The sequence below is a fragment of the Balaenoptera acutorostrata genome, chromosome 1 (genome assembly GCF_949987535.1).
Source record: "Balaenoptera acutorostrata chromosome 1, mBalAcu1.1, whole genome shotgun sequence".
Lineage (NCBI taxonomy): Eukaryota > Metazoa > Chordata > Mammalia > Artiodactyla > Balaenopteridae > Balaenoptera > Balaenoptera acutorostrata.
This window is the reverse complement of record NC_080064.1, coordinates 18879765-18896625: the sequence shown is the minus strand read 5'-3', so window position 1 is coordinate 18896625 and position 16861 is coordinate 18879765. Positions and strand designations below refer to the sequence as shown.

General features: G+C 37.9%; 1 protein-coding gene across 7 annotated transcripts; it reads left to right on the top strand.

Moving 5' to 3' along the window:
- Positions 1-2751: 2751 nt before the first annotated feature.
- On the top strand, positions 2752-14982 carry SRSF10 (serine and arginine rich splicing factor 10). 7 transcript variants are annotated; one of them, XM_057547159.1, is made up of 7 exons: positions 2754-2962; positions 4454-4560; positions 8121-8222; positions 10229-10391; positions 10601-10654; positions 10787-10888; positions 14187-14982. In XM_057547159.1, exons 1-7 carry the CDS (start codon positions 2898-2900, stop codon positions 14245-14247), a joined length of 654 nt encoding a protein of 217 aa, XP_057403142.1. In that variant the 5' UTR covers positions 2754-2897; the 3' UTR covers positions 14248-14982. The 7 variants fall into 7 exon arrangements, with proteins under 7 accessions (XP_057403124.1, XP_057403142.1, XP_057403130.1 ...); XM_057547141.1 differs by lacking the exon at positions 14187-14982 and having other exon boundaries at positions 2752-2962; positions 10604-10654; positions 10787-13121; XM_057547147.1 differs by lacking the exon at positions 10787-10888 and having other exon boundaries at positions 10604-10654.
- The last annotated feature ends 1879 nt before the right edge of the window (positions 14983-16861 follow it).

Sequence of the window (16861 nt, the reverse complement as noted above, 5' to 3'; positions counted from 1 at the left end):
GAAGTAATTAGTTCTGAGTGGTATGATCACAGGTAATGTTAGTTGTCTTTATAGTTTATTTCCAAAATGTTAACAATAAACACAGGACATTTATAACTGGGAAAAATGTTATTTTAAGACATTAAAAAGGAGGCTAAGATATAACAAGTGATTTTTACCTTAAGCAGATTCAAGGTAGCAATCCACGTGCTAGAATAGATCATCTAAGGAGTAAGATAAACAAATATGTGCGGTAGTGGTGAATTCACCCACGGAGCAGAACTAGTGGGAGCCTGAGGTTAAAAGAAGAGTCTGTACATAGGTAAATTGATAATGTGTTTATGTATGTGCCCCAAAGTTTCTGACCCACAAGTAAGGAATGTCTAAAAGGCAACACTGAGTCCTCCTCAGTCTGGTGAACTTGGTTTGCTGCCTACTCATTAGAGTGAGAAGGCATCTAGGAAGCACCAGGCATGTCTTATTAAACGCATTCAAAGAGCATGCTTCCAATTGATTGTTCATGGAGACAGAGGCAGTGCCGAGCCCCATCCATGGCAATTGTCTGAATCAAACAGTTGTAGCAATAAAATGAAGCTTGATGTACTGACTCAAGGTTTTGGTTTTGTCTGTGGAGACAGGGTCATACTTCCATGGCTTTAACACACAGAATTTGTCCCTGTGAGTCTCCCTCTAGCTAGCAGCACGGCCCTCTCAGGCGTGATGTTTGTACTATTGTCCACAAATCAGGAATGAGCTGTTTTAGGATCAAGGAAATTCATAGGTATATATTTTACACTTGGGTTTTACTTGTGCAATTCTGAGAACAGTACGCAAGGAAAGTGGTTTTCTGACATAAATCCCAATAAAACATAATTTCTTCAAGAAGAGGTACAGTGCCAACAGACCGTTTTCAGAGATTAACATTTGGCTTTCAAAAAAATTACCAACCCTGGTATTGTGCTCGGAATGAAATACGGTGCTCTTAACCACACATGGCAGCACTTTAGTGAGGAAGTGTTTTACTTCCAAAATTCCTTGGTGTATCTCCCTCCCCACCTGCCTCACGTGCTCCCACCACCACCTGCAGCAGATTTAGAGTTTGGTAAACTGCCCAGCTCAAGCCCCAGCTGAGCGGTGCTTACTTTCTCTACTTTTCCCAGTATCATCTTTTTCAAGACTGGGATACTGAAGCACAAAAGATAAAGGGGCACTTGGTATGTGAGGCAGAAAGCGATTCCAGTGAGTAAATATTTGTACCTCACTTGCTCTTATTATTTCTCAAGGCATTATGAGTAATAATAATAATTGCTAACATTCAGGGCAGGTTTCAATGGCCGTGCCACCTGTGTAGTTGCACGGGACCCCACTCTCAGAACAATCCCGCACTTGGCTTAGTGCTCTGCTATTGTCATCTTAATTTTTTAACTTTTTCATTTTGCACTGAGCCCCACAAATTATGTAGCCAGTCCGATTAACATTTATAGGGCACTCACTATGCATCAGAGTCTGTTCTAAACATTCATCCATATTAAAGTTGGGTGGAGTACCACCAAACTGTATTAATTTCCTCAGTACTGAGGGTAATTTACAGGAGTCTGTTTTCTAGCCACTAAAAAGTGCTTAAATTAATTTGGGAGGGGGGAGTAAGGAAACACTTGTTCAGCAACTCTTTAAAAAAAAAAGTTTTTTTTTTTAAACTGTCACATTACTGTCTCTTTCATATCACAGATCTGCAATTACTTGTTGACTAGTTTGTTTCCTACGGAAACATAAGCTCCATGTTTTTCACCACTGAATTTACAGCATCTAACGTAATGTCTGACACATAATAGGTAATCAATAAATGTTTTAATAAACTAAGTGTCCAAAGCGTCTTGGAAAATATAAACATAGAAAAACAACGTCTCTCCTACAGAGCACAACAGATTATCAAATCACTTAATTGCTATGGATGCAGATTGATGCAAAAATTATGCTTTTTTGTCGTTTTGTAAAATAAAAGTTCATTTAAACAGTTCTTGAGTCTCTGCTATCTGCTTGGCAATGTGCTACATGCCAGAAGCATTCTAACAGATGGAGAAACACTGCAATACATGAACAATGCACACTCAGGAAGCCGTTAGTAACAAAGACAGTGTAGATGACAATGGAGACTAATATGGGAGGTTTGCGTCCCATTTTGGTAGGGAACAGCCTTTAATGGGGAGAAAACCCCGTGGATAGGTGAAGGAAAACAACCAAGAAGGGTGTATGCGAGGGGCGACCTGGGCAAAGGCGCTCAGGGAGTGAGTCCACCGCGTGCAGAAAGCACTGGAGAGGCAGGCCTATCTCTGCAAGGACACACACCTCCTTCCCATGCACACGAACACGAGAGGCCGTAAATTCTTCTCTTGCCGTTGAGAGATCTGATAAAAGCCAGGTTATAACATGGACCAGACAGGGGAAAGCCTGTCCCTCCGAATTGTAATATTTAAAACTCCGTCCAGTTTGTAAAAACTGTACAGTATGGTGTACGGGTTAAAACATCTGCTTCCTGACTTGGCGGGGGCGGTTAAGAGGGGAGAACGCGGTGCAAGGGAGAAAAGGGCGGCAAAATAAAGCACTTAAGAAAGAAAGAGCGGGCTACCGAGAGAAGGGGAGGCAGCTCAAGAAGCCAATGAATGAGATCTAAGCTGCAGCACGTACTCCCGCCGCCCGCATGCGCAGGCGCACGCCGCGTGATCTCGCGGGAAAGAACCGTTGCAGGTCCCGGCGTTGCACTCAGGTAGGAGGTGGGGGGGAGGCGGGAGTGAACTCTCGCGAGAAGAGGCGGTTGCCGTAGCGGAGTTCTCCGGCTGTGTGTCTCGAGGTTCCGGCGCCGGAGCTGCGGACGGTTTGCTGAGCCCGTTAGTGTCCCTGCTGAGACCCACGCCGCCGTCATGTCCCGGTACCTGCGTCCCCCCAACACGTCTCTCTTCGTAAGGAACGTGGCGGACGATACCAGGTATGTACAGGGGAGGCACTCCGAGCCCAAGAGGGGAGGCCGCGGGCGCTCGGAAAGGACCGGTGCGGCGGCGGCGGCGCGCTGGGCCTGCGCCGGGGGAGGGGAAGGGCTGAAGATGGCGGGTCCCGCGCTGGCTTTCTGGCCCGAACTAGGCCGCGCAGCCGGCATAACCGCCGCGTGGGAGCGAGGGCGGCGCCGCTGGTCCTCCCGGGCAGCCGCGGGAGAGCGGGCCGCGTGGCGGCGTTTCGGTCCCCTCCCCCTCCGCAGATGGGGGCCCCTTCCTTCCCGCTTCCTCTCCGGGCGTTCAGCCTCAGCCTCCACCGAACATCGGCTCCCCCCATTGATTTGAAGTTCACGTTCTTTGGGGTGCACGCCCCCTTGGCCCAGAAATTTTTTTTCCCCCTAGTTAAAAAGAAAAACTGCTCTGCTGTAAAATAACGGGATCGGGGGAGGGGAGTATGGCGAAGCATTTGCTACCCTTTTTGTTGTTGGGTTTTATTTGCGATTTTTTTTTTTTTTGGTGTTGTAGATGTTTGGATAAAGGGAATGTTGAGATTAGAGATATAAAATTTTTCCACTTAAACGGTACGAACTAGTTCTTCCCATTTCCGCGAAATACTGGCCACCCTTTGAAAACGGAGGTTTAGGAAGCCTCTACCATTAGGACGTTGATAGCTAAATTGGATTAATCTGGACCGTCCCTTTGTTCTCGCCAATTCCCTTAATTGCTTGGAGTTGCCGTCAGACTTTTTTGGAGATTTTATCACAGGATGAGATTTACTGTTTAACAAATAATCACTCTACACACACACAAATCAAAAAAATTTAGCCTTGTATGATTTATATTTTTCTGTCTTACCTTTAAGTAGGGTAAGTAAGCAATAGTAATTACTTTAGCATCTAGGAAACTTTCCCCTTTATGTCATATTGACATTTATTGAGAAATTATATATATTTGTGACTTTTATTTTTCAAACAGTATCTACCTACTATTAAGTGTGTAACCCTGTCGCTAAAATTTGGAGGTAAAATAAGTGCTTTGTATTTTTCAGAATACTAGAGGTGCTTTGATACTGTTAAAAAAAAAAACATAGCAATAGTTACCCACAACTTAATGCTACTATACTTTTTATGAAAAATGAAGGCTGTGGATAAAAGCAATAGAGATAAGTTGTAATCAAGTTTACTTAAATGTCTGTTTTTCTGTTGTTAATGTAAAATAGTAATAGGTTTTATTATAAACTGCATTATTATCTTCCAGAATCTTGCATTCTGGCTTTTCTTTTTCAAAAAGACATATTGTTGTATATTCTTACCATTGGCTCTTGATGTTGAGATTTAGAAAGCTTGTTTGTTTCAGGTCACCCAGGAACATAGCACAGGCACAGCCTCTTTCATTAATTGAGATATTACAGAAAGAAACCTATTTCTTACAAATAAACTTTGAAAGGAGTGGACTTAAAAATTTGGCATCTTTTTATGATGTTTTAGGTCTGAAGATTTACGACGCGAATTCGGTCGTTATGGTCCTATAGTTGATGTGTATGTTCCACTTGATTTCTACACTCGCCGTCCAAGAGGATTTGCATATGTTCAATATCCTTTCTTCAGATGGCTGATTAGTGAGGGGTGTTGAAGTTTGAAATTCAAGTTTTTGTAAGAGGTAACATCTAAAAAGTAGTTTTTTTTTTTTTTGGTCTTCTAATAAATGTTTTGTCTTCAATTTTTTCTAAGTTAATTCTGACTCTGACTCACACATTGCTCTTACTATTTCTTAAAGTTGATCCAAAAACAGTAACATATTTCAATTCCCATTCATGCTGCTGAAACTCAAATCAATGATTATAATATGTGATTTAAATCTGAATACACTCTGGTTGCTACCACCTTTAATGTAACTCAAAAGTTAATATGTTCTTGTGCTTAGCAATTAAAGTTTGGTATTCTTGTTTGTTAACTTGAATCACGTGATCAAAAACAAATTGTATAACAATGAGGTAAACTTCTTTAATATTGTCCCCTAATTTGCTGTCCTCTGTTGTTACCTCAGAGAATGTAAAGCTGTACAGTTATGGCGACCCCAAAGAGAAAGCATGAAAGAACCTTTAGAGTAGAGTTCAACACTTAAGGCAAGTAGACAAGCCAAAGACCTTAAGGATCAGGCTTGAAGAGAAGGGAGAGTTTGGGAAAAGAAAATATAAAGAAAAGCTGGAAGAAGGACAAGCCTAATGGGAGACAAAGCCTCGCTTTATCTACAAAAGGGGGAAAAGGTTGTTTTTCAAAGTTAAAGATAAAGCCATCTGTCATATTTGGCCAAGCATCTCATGACAAGTCCTTCTGACAAGCACTTAAAGAGTTAAAGGTCAAGATGAAGTTGAATGATGGCCAAGATTAAAGGAGTCATACCTGATGTATCCTACAGAATAACTATTTTCCTTTTTTTTTTTTTTTCTCCTCATGTTTTGTAAGCAGTTAATTTTCAAAATTATTCTGGTTTGGTCTAGTGACAAAACCTGTAACTTGATTTACATGGGCCTTTGATGTTGTGATGTGGTCTTGTATAAATGCACTCTCTCTTAGCTTGTGAAGTTAAAGTGTACCAGGATGTAATGTTGTTAAGCTTAAACTCAGCATATTTCTGTCTTGGACCAAGTGGTCAGGTGCTATAGGGTAGCAGGCAGTGCTCTTTGGAGTAGCATGAGGTTCTGGAGTCAAGCCGACTCCATAGAGCCGTGCTTAGAGGGCAGACAGGTGCATGCACTGGGAACTACTTAGAAACGGCTCCGGTGGTTTTAGAAAGTCAGATCCACTAAAGATACTGTCTGTTTATAGATTTTTTTAAAGGGGCACACACATACTCCTAACATCTGAAGCTTAGCTCTGTGAAACCTGCTGGCCCTGACTGCTTTAGCACATGTGATCAGTTGGCCCAGAATGGATTGCAGAAGGCCTTATCTTTGGTATGGGTACGTAATCAGGATCTGTGGGAAATTGTTCCTTGGCCCAGAGTTTCAGGTGACATTACTTCCTTCAGTGAGATCACCTCCTTGTGGCAACAAAGGTTTGGGCTGTGGACTTCAGGCTAGGAAAAATTCTCATTGCTTAAATTCAGTGGATCTCTTGAAACTTAGCAGAGTTCTAATGAGACTTAGGCAAAATGCCAAAAGCTGCTACTCCTGCAGGGCCAGTGATCAAGGACAGTTGTGGGAATTGGTTGCAAAGCTCTGTTACAGAGAGGATAAGAGGTATATCTGGCTTGGTTAAAATAAAAAAAGGTAACGGTACATTCTGGCTTACAATGTTGGCCTGAGTTTACCTGGTTTGGAGGTGGCCTGGGAACCAGGATCAGCAGTTAGACTCAAGAGTATGTGATACTTGAGCCAGGTAAGAGTTAACCAAAGGAATCTCAAGGTGAATTATAGCTAAAAAAAACACAAAGTCTGTCTGTGGTCTTCAAATAGTTAAAAAGAAATAGGTATCAGGATTTTGCAAAGACCCTGAGTACAAATTTCTCCGTAACTGGCATCAGAATGATATTTGACTGTCCCTGCTGTGGTCCTCTTTTCTATCTGACCCCATTCCCAGCTAGCTTTCTCTTAACAGGTCAGGTAGAACCTTGCCATGGTTCATCCAACCCAGGATTCTGTTTTTGAGGGTAGCCCCAGAGGATGATTGGCTTTCATTAATAATTTTTATACTTCTTGGTCTAAATCCTTTAAGAAGTTATTCTGTCTCTCAAAGTAGCAAAGTAGTAAACCCTTCAAATGAACTTGTTCTTTTTAATTATTTTAGAGCTCAACTGCATTAACCTGGAGGGGTGTTTGATTATAGTGTTCAAGGTTCTAAACTCCCCATCAGCCTTTGTCTTTTCATGATGAAATCCTCGTGATTCAGGACTTGAGAAAACCTCTCGTTCACTACACATAATAGCCTCAGAGAGAGAGAACTGGGACCCTGTTGTGGTCTTTAAGTCCTTCCAGAACAAAAAATAGGAAATCTAGTGAGGCAGACCTTTTAGTCTCTGGAATAAAAGAATATTAATATCAGTCTTGAAGGGAGTATATCGCTTCAGGGATGTTTTTAAATCAGCACTCAATATCTGCACTCCTCTCAAATTTAAGAAATAGAAATGGACAAGTTAGAATAGTGAATTTTAGTACAGAATGAAAATCCACAGCCAGACCTAGCCTAGCTCCCCTTCAGAAGCTTTTATATCAAACACTGCTCTGAATATGTGCTTGGCTTCTATTAGAATGGTGGTTTTAGGAAAGGAACTAAATTTGGTCAGAATAGCTTTGTTGGGGGAGAACAAGGCAACAGCCTCTCAGATCAAAAATGGGTACCAGCAGATCCTGCTTTAGGCTTATAAATATTATCTTGAAATTTCTCAAATTGAAAACCAGTCCCAAACGCACTTCTCTACGGGAAGCTTTATGTTTAGTGTCAAGGTCAGGGCTTTCCAGTCCAGGAATCTTTAGAAATGGTCTGTTATTTCTTGGCAGCATGCTTTTATAGTCTGTGCATGGATATAATATGATGTCTTAAGTATTGCTTGATACTGTCTTGATATCTACAAGTGGCTGGTGTACCAGTCTTCCCAGTAGGTGTAATAAGGAAGACAACTAAGTGAAATAATAATGTTAGATATGTCTGAGAAAAATAGCAAGATTAATTTGAGGTTGATGCTTTAGTTTCTTGTAAGGTATATTCCGCTTGCTTACACAAGAACTATTGGCATTTTCTTTTTTTCATTTGAAACAAAAATATGAAAAACAGTTTTGGTTTTATTTTAAGAAATTTTTGTTTTAGCATACAAAATAAAATTGGCATTTGTTTTTCTTTTTTGTCTTGTAAAATTCTTAAAACTCAGGAAGATCTTCTGATGGGATTACTTGGTAGTTCAGCTATAACAGGCCTTATTTCAGTGATAACTTTATAATATGTATTCATAAGTGTTTTCAAACTCATGCCTTAGGGAGTCACAAGTGCTTTAATACTCTAAAGTGTTTATAGCTCAATCAACCAACCAGTTAGTGGGGTCTGGTTGATTTTCTAGAATAATATCGAGAGATTGTGAATTGTTCCAGACTTACCAACTGAACTTTCATTCATTATCAAAGTTTGCAAAACTTCCCAAGCCCCTTAACATTTAGCACATTTGAGGATGTTCGTGATGCAGAAGATGCTTTACATAATTTGGACAGAAAATGGATTTGTGGACGCCAAATTGAAATACAGTTTGCACAGGGGGATCGAAAGAGTAAGTACCTTTATGCCTATATGTAAAATGCATCATTTCTTTTTTTTTTCTGTATATAGATTTTTTTTTACTTGGAGTATAATTGCTTTACAAAGGTGTGTTGGTTTCTGCTGTATAACAAAGTGAATCAGCTATGTGTATACATGTATCCCCTCCCTCTTGGGCCTCCCTCCCACCACCACCCCCATCCTACCCATCTAGGTCATCACAGAGCATTGCGCTGAGCTACCTGTGCTATACCACAGGTTCCCACTAGAGATGTGGATGGACCTAGAGTCTCTCATACAGAGTGAAGTAAGTCAGGAAGAGAAAAACAAACATGTATTAATGCATATATGTGGAACCTAGAAAAAGCGTACAGATGAACCTGTCTGCAGGGCAGGAATAGAGATGCAGACATAGAGAATGGACGTGTGGACACAAGAGGGGAAAGGGGGGAGGGTGGGATGAATTGGGAGGTTAGGTTTGACATAAATACAGATTTTTTTAATTTTATTTTTTAATTTTATTTTTTTAGCCAATTTATTTTACTTTTGGCTGCTTTGGGTCTTCATTGCTGCGCGTGGGCTTTTCTCTAGTTGCGGTGAGCGGGGGCTACTCTTCGTTGCAGTGCATGGGTTTCTCATTGCGGTGCCTTCTCTCTTGCGGAACATGGGCTCTAGGCACACGGGCTTCAGTAGTTGTGGCACGCGGAAATACATCATATTCATACAAATTGTTCTGAGAGTGCTTCTTGGAAGTATTGTGCAATATGTCTATCTGTTCAAAACCCAGAAAGATAGTTTTTGGGAAGATAGAGTATTTTGAATACTTTGCAGAATTTCAGGGTAGACAAAAGGATTTAGAATGCAGTGATCAGAATGCCTGAAATATGTTTTTGGACTCTTTAAGAAGGTAGATCTATCAGCTGTGGCATGTTTAATAGACTAAGAGTGGAATTGAAAAGAATAAACTTTGGAAAGTTTTAGTTCTCTTGAGCCATTTCTTTCTGCATAAAGATCAGCAAGGTGTAATTGGGTAATTATGTAGGTGCCTGGCTTTAGAAATGAACAGATAGACTGGGAAAGACTATATAGATTAAATTTAGAAAAGATTTTATACTAGTACTTGGTTTTTATTAATATGCAGGCATACACCAGGTGTTGGCTGCATGCTAATGAGGCATAAGTACAGGCTTTGGGGTCAGATACACCTGGTTTTGAATTCTGGCTCAACTGTTATGTTTCCTTAAGCAAGATATTAAAAGATAGAGATTAAAATAGCTGCTGGAAAAAAAAAAAAGTTGCTAAAGAGAGGGGGAGTACTTAGGTAGACACAAGCTATTGGTGATTCTCTAGTTCTTGGGTTGAATGATAGGTTCCGGGGTAGTTAGTGTTATTTATACATTCATACACACATGCATAAAGTATCTGCTTCATAGGATGGAATGAGATAACGTAAGGATTGAGGACTGTCCGGGATGTGGGTATTGTCTAAGGCATTTGACAAGTGTTAGTTTTCTTCTGCTTTTCTTTGTCATGGTTTCTCAGAACTGTATAACTATATATTATTGCATTTTGACACAACATATCATTCATAGGCCACCATTAAGTATTTTGTCATTGTTAATTTTGTTCCTAATGAATGGAGACCATGGTAGGATAATTCCAAATTAGCATATGGTTCAGAAGTCATTTGTATCTTAATTCGGAATTTTAAAAGTACTTTCATGGTATATTTTCCTAATGTCGAAGTAGTTGGCATATTTTTGGACAACAAACTAGATGTGAGAGGTCTTTGAAAAAACAAAATAGTTGGGGAGATATTTGAGGGTATCATTTTTAACATAAAACAGTCTTCTGATAGACTTGCTTGAAAATAAATACCTTTTCCAAGATTAACATTCACAAGTAGCCACAGATTTGGAGGCATAAAGGAAGGGGATGCAGGAATTTTTCCTATAATTTGGAGGCTTAAATACTACGTTTTTAATGTTTGTAAATATTTCTGTTCTGTGTATTTCATAGCTCCAAATCAGATGAAAGCCAAGGAAGGGAGGAATGTGTATAGTTCTTCACGCTATGATGATTATGACAGATACAGACGTTCTAGAAGCCGAAGTTACGAAAGAAGGAGATCAAGAAGTCGTTCCTTTGATTACAACTATAGAAGATCTTATAGTCCTAGAAAGTAAGTGATGTGTACCACAGAAAAGATTTAGTTTGTTGGCCTTTAATTTTTTAAAATCTTGTGTACTTTTAATTATGTACATTGTATGCTTCATTGAGACTAAAAATATTTTTAGTGCTTTGTTTTAAAAGTTTTATGGTTCACTTTTTTAATTAGAAACTTGTAAATAGACATGTGTCACTGTTTGCTTTTTCTGATGTACTTTTTAGCAGTAGACCGACTGGAAGACCACGGCGTAGCAGAAGCCATTCCGACAATGATAGGTAAATAACTTTGCTTTGAAAAAGACTATACATTTTTCAATTTCAGAGTGAACTTTTGCTCTAAAAATAACAAATTTGATTAATATAGAATCTAATTTTTACTCTAATTGTATCTCTCCTCTGTTTTGAAAGATTCAAACACCGAAATCGATCTTTTTCAAGATCTAAATCCAATTCAAGATCACGGTCCAAGTCCCAGCCCAAGAAAGAAATGAAGGCTAAATCACGTTCTAGGTCTGCATCTCACACCAAAACTAGAGGCACCTCTAAAACAGATTCCAAAACACATTATAAGTCTGGCTCAAGATATGAAAAGGAATCAAGGAAAAAAGAACCACCTAGATCCAAATCTCAGTCAAGATCACAGTCTAGGTCTAGGTCAAAATCTAGATCAAGGTCTTGGACTAGTCCTAAGTCCAGTGGCCACTGATAGTATAAACCATGATATTTTTAGGCATGTATCATTCATTTACTCATAGTTTGGTTTACTTAAATTATCAGGAATACAATGTTGCAATGATGCTTAAAAAAACACTTGTCAGTTTTCCCTGTACCAGGCAATGGTTATTATTAAAATGAAATGCTGTTGAGAAGCCACTCTTAAGAGTCCAGTTTGTTTAATGTTATGGGCAGCTACCAATTTGTGGTGTCTCTGTATATTTTTGTAAAGATTCTCATTTTTTAATGCTTGAGGTATTGGTGAAAAGATGTTGGTTGACCATAATTTGCAACATTGTCTTATTAAAAATAAACTTTCATATCCATATTTGGTAGAACTGTTAACCTAGAAATGTAGCTTGCTAATAAGGTAGAATGATACAAAAGTGAAGTTGTAGCCACCGTACAACACTGACCCGACTAGACACATGTAGGTTCAGGGTGGACCTTTTTGTCTTGTCAAGGTGTCGAGACCCACGATGATCATTTATGGCACAGTGTGGAATAGTTCTTTTGTTAACCCCACTGTCTTGGGAAATGACGCCAACTGGGTTAAGTAGCATTTTCAGGGAGATGGAGTTTTTGATTGAAACACGGAGCCTTCACTTTTCTGGTTTCTGTGAAGATTTGGAACCATACAAACATCGGAAAAACCCCCCTTAAAATTTGGGCAGGTTGATGATGGCAGAAATAATTTTAAGGGGAAAAGAATGCTCTTACGCAGTTACTCTAAACTTTAAGGAGCATTGTTGACCATAATATTGCTTAGTTTTCTTACTGCTGTTAAAAGCAAGTAAAGTGTTTTCAAAGTAGGTTTTGTTTGTGTGTGCGCATAGTGTAAAAGGACTGAATTTTGATGCTTAAAGCACTTGGTGTGTGCATTTGTATCAAAATTGGCCCATATCTTTATGAAGGAGGCTTGTTCTTCACGCCTCAGTTTATTTAATGTGAGGCAAGTAAAAAGACAACACTCCCATTCTACGTGATTCTGTGGTGCCATGAGATTTTAAATAATTCTGGAAAAAACTAAGAAAGTCACATCTCTTGAGGTTTTGACTGATTATCCATGTAGTTCCTGATGAAAATAATACCCTAACTCTTTATAATTTCTAACATTTCTCTGCGAGATCATTTGGGGGCAATAAAAAGTGACTTGACGTGTCCAATCTCATTTCAGAATAAAAGCTGGCATCCTTAAAATTTTTAGATTGCTTGCTTACAGGCATAATAAGTAAGAAATGTTGTGGGGAAACCATTCCTTTTAGAGGATTACTTTTTTCAATTTTGGTTTTAGTAATAATCTAGGCCTTGCCTGTAAAGAACAAAAGGTGGTTTTAAATACTGTTTGTGGAATGTGTTTAAAGGATTGATTCTAGAACCTTTGTATATTTGATAGTATTTCTAACTTTCATTTCTTTACTGTTTGCAGTTAATGTTCATGTTCTGCTATGCAATCATTTATATGCACGTTTCTTTAATTTTTTTAGATTTTCCTGGATGTATAGTTTAAACAACAAAAAGTCTATTTAAAACTGTAGCAGTAGTTTGCAGTTCTAGGAAAGAGGAAAGTTGTGGGGTTAAACTTTGTATTTTCTTTCTTATAGAAGCTTCTAAAAAGGTATTTTTATATGTTCTTTTTAACAAATATTGTGTACAACCTTTAAAACATCAATGTTTGGATCAAAACAAGACCCAGCTTATTTTCTGCTTGCTGTAAATTAAGCAAACATGCTATAATAAAAACAAAATGAAGGAAATAATGATTAACTGGAATTATTATAGTTTTGAATGAGATTATACAATAACAGCGGATTTAGGAGTATTTTAATTCAGTGTTGCACTAGGCACAGGTTTTACTTTGGAAATGATAGAACCTGCCAGAAAGGTACATCTTTTACGTAGTAGCTAAAAATTCCTTATGTAATGTCAGAGTTGTTTCATTATTGCTTATTAAACCCCTTGGGTTAAATAACTTAGAGGTTATTGGTAGTGTTAAGATACGCATTAAAATGAAATTTGAGTCAGCTAATTTTAAGTTTATATTTTCATTATTCGATGGACCAATAATTCTACTCTTCCCCATCCTAAACAAGATGGATTGGGCCTTATGTTTATGGTGTGATTTAAAATATTTTTGCATTGAATGTTCGTGAGCACTTAATATTAAGTGATAATCACTGTGGGGAACTGGTTTAGGTGTTTTGTGGTTTGAGTTCAAGCTGCTTTATAATGACAAGTATAGCTGATGTTTATTGAGTATTTATGATGTGCCAGACACTGTTCTAAACGCTTGATGTGTTAACTCATTCACTCATCACGAAACCCTGTGAGAAAGGTACTTTTATTTTCTCGTGTAACAGATGATAAGGAAATGGAGGCACAAAGAAAAAGCAATAAAAGGCAGATCCAGGATTTGAGCTCAGCCGGATCCTTAGATTTTTTTTTTTTAATGGACTAATTAGAGTAGATTGGGGAAATAACCCATTTAATTTTTCTTAGTCTGTATAGAATTAGAAGTAATAGTTTCGTTTTTATTTTTTACTTGTGTCACTTATTTTTAGACTCATGCTATTTTCTTGAGAACCTTATATGTTATTTCTAAAGTGACATACCTAAATAACATAGCTTCAAAGGGACTATTTTATATTTGAACCCATGATAGGATCCTACTGATACTTAAGGATCCTTATACAGGGCTTTAATGTTGGGTTACATGGTTGAGTTCCATAATTATTGAGTATCTACTGTGTGTCTGGCACGGCTCAGTATTGGAGTAGAACATATCAAGACTCAAGTGAGAGCTGACACTTCACCTCTCTTTTTGCTTAAGATCTCTCTGCATTTTTTTTTTTTTTTTGAAGCCAAGTAAGCAAGAAGAATAATGACAGATAATGCTTCAGTGAGAAAGGAAAGGTGCTACATAGAGTATGAGCTGTTAAGTTACAACCCAGGGAAAAGACCTGGGAACTATTATACTATTCTCTTGAAAATTTGGCCCTGTAAGCTGCTACATCCAGTTCAACTAACAAAATCCTGTATACCACAGAGAAGAATAAAGAAAACCAAACTGACAAACATCCTTCTTTTATTTAAGACCAAACTGCAGCTGGAATACCCAGTACAGTTCTGCTTACTACACTTCAAGAAAGATCTGAGAAAGCGGAAAAAGAACCAAAGAAGGGCAGTTCAAGCGACCAAAGGGTGGGTGGAAGGTGCTGCAGTATGAATACTGTACGAATATTTTGACTCTGGTCTGAAAAGATAAAAGAATGTTATCGAAACTACATGGAATAATTGAAGTCCCTTCAAGTTTGAAAGTAAGCATTTTAGGACAAATAAAAGGAAATTCAACTTTGTACTTGTGGAAACTAATCCCTAAATCTGAATAGGTTTATATTGATTCATGGGTAACAGGTCCATGTTAAATTGGAAACTAGGATGTTTGAATATCAAGGAAGACAGCCATAGTCTCTTACAGTGCCTCTATTGGTCTGTCTCAAACTGAATTGGGTGAGAAAAGGTATGGTCCAGTATAAACTTGCTTATCTCTTAAAGTCCGTTCTGTTTTTGCTATTGGCAAATCTTGCCTTTGTTTATTCCAGTGCCAGTGTTTTCTGCTTAATGGTTTGCTTTGTTGGCATCTGAGTTTCCTTACTTGTATGCCACATGCGGTTTACATCTTCCTTAAACACTCTCCCACATAAATTCCAATTATACTTGACATCCAGCTAAGAGGGTCCATCTCTTCTCACCTCTTTCCTAGTCAGTATATTCAGCAAACATTTACTGAGCCCTTACTGTGGGCAAAAATTGTACTGGGTAATTGGGGAGAAAAATAGATAAAATTCACTTATTCAATAAATGTCTACTGAGCACAATCTAGTGAATCATTACAGTGTGGCCTCACTGTTTTGTTTGAGGTGTATTATAACTATTTTACACCATTTATATCCTATGTAATTATAAAACCCAATATACTATCAAAGATAAGTAATTTTGTGGTTATTTGCCATTTAAAAGTATCCAGTATTTGTTTTCATCCCATTAATACAAATAATGAAAAAATGATGTTTTAATCTGTAATAAACTGATTTACTGTGCAGTGACTGTAATATACTAGAGTTATATATAATTGTTAACTCTGCCTCCTCAAACACGGTAGGAAACAATCCCCAAAATAAGTATTTAACTTTGCATCAGATGTAAAGGAGACTCTGGGTGCTATAATTAGATTATTTTGAGGCAGACAGCTGTTTTTCCCAACTGATTTAGTATGTTCTGTAATTGAGAAAATGTTCACCAAATATACTTTCTAGTGATTTACATGTACATTTTATAGGGGACATGTTCTGTGTATAGTGAATAAATAACTTTTATAGTATCACAAAATGTTTTGGATTCCTTAGTTCCTTATTAGGATATGAAGTTTATCTATACATTGATTTCATCACTTGCATATTTGATTTTTGTCTTTATTTCTGCCACAATTAAAACTTTTTGCGTAAAGTTACTCATCTAAAAATACAGAAGTGTTTAAGCCTTTAATTTATAAAGATTTTGAAAATATAGCAGAATATACCTAAGGGAGATATGAAATGGAGGTATTTTTACCCGTTTTAATTTTTCAAACTTGCCTGAGATCACACAGTAAGTGGCAGATACTAGATTAAGTGTCCAAGGTTTTTCATTTGGTTCATTTTTTTTTATCAAATGGGGAAATTTTATAACAATACAATTAATATAATGGAATCTAGAGTTCACTTAGAGGGAAGATTTAATAGATTTATGAAAATAATTTAATTACAAAGTATTTGTAACTTTCTTGGATGGAAAAGGGGTTAAATGTAATCCAAGATCTCAACAGCTGTTGACTCACTTTCCAGCCTGGCTTTCCAAATTTCAATCTCATATTGCATTTTGACCATATTCCTGTTCACAAAATCCTGAGATAATTTTGAAGTGGGGAGGCTGTGACTTGAACAGCACAGTGGCAGCTCAGGAATAAAATAAGTGTTCAACTAGGCGGTCTGTCAAAGCTTTTAGGAGTCCCAGGAGTGAATTGTCCTCACTGATGAAAGAAGTCAGCAACCTATTCATCTTCAACGACTGACATCTGTAAGACATAGCTAGCTGCTATGGAAAAGGATCTTTTTGGGGGTTTTTTCCCTTTGTCCCTTCCTCCAGCAGTATCGCTTATGTTCATTGTGTTGTTTCTATGTATTCCTAACAGTTGTTTCACCCATATGTTAAAGATGGGATTCCTTTTTTATTTGGAGTACAAAGCAAGGCATGTAAATTCATTTTGTTGATAATTGACAGAGTAGTTTGTAAAGAAGTAAAAGGCCTTTTTGTGTCGTTTGTTGTAGAGCACATCTCTGAATGCTAGATAATGAAATAAACTGGTCTAGGATCCAAAAAATCTTGGATTTTTTTTTTTTTTTTTAGGTTTAGTTCTGCCTGACAGATTTGTGGCTGGGTAGGCTTTCCTCATTTGTGTAAGAGGTTTGAGATGTACTCTATCCCACTTGGTTTACGAAGTTAATTGCCTATGAGACAGTTAAAGAAACACTAGAAAACTAGTGTTTTCCTTCAGTTTTTTTCCACTTTGTGCTTGCTTCTGGGATGAAGAGAATTTACCAGAACTTAAGTGTAAAGATAGGTTATGGGCTCAAGATTCCATCATACTATATATGCTGCCATCAAAAAGATACAAGTTTAAATTGTAACACTGACAAGGCTCATGCTATGGCTGACTGCAGCCCTACAGGG

What these genes read in the sequence shown, in the direction of transcription:
- SRSF10 (XM_057547135.1), top strand. Translation starts at nt 2,898, where the DNA reads ATGTCCCGGTACCTGCGTCCCCCCAACACGTCTCTCTTCGTAAGGAAC. An exon ending in AGGATTTGCATATGTTCAAT is followed by an intron (nt 4,561 to 8,120) that starts ATCCTTTCTTCA and finishes CATTTAGCACAT; the next exon opens with TTGAGGATGTTCGTGATGCA. An exon ending in AGATCTTATAGTCCTAGAAA is followed by an intron (nt 10,392 to 10,600) that starts GTAAGTGATGTG and finishes TGTACTTTTTAG; the next exon opens with CAGTAGACCGACTGGAAGAC.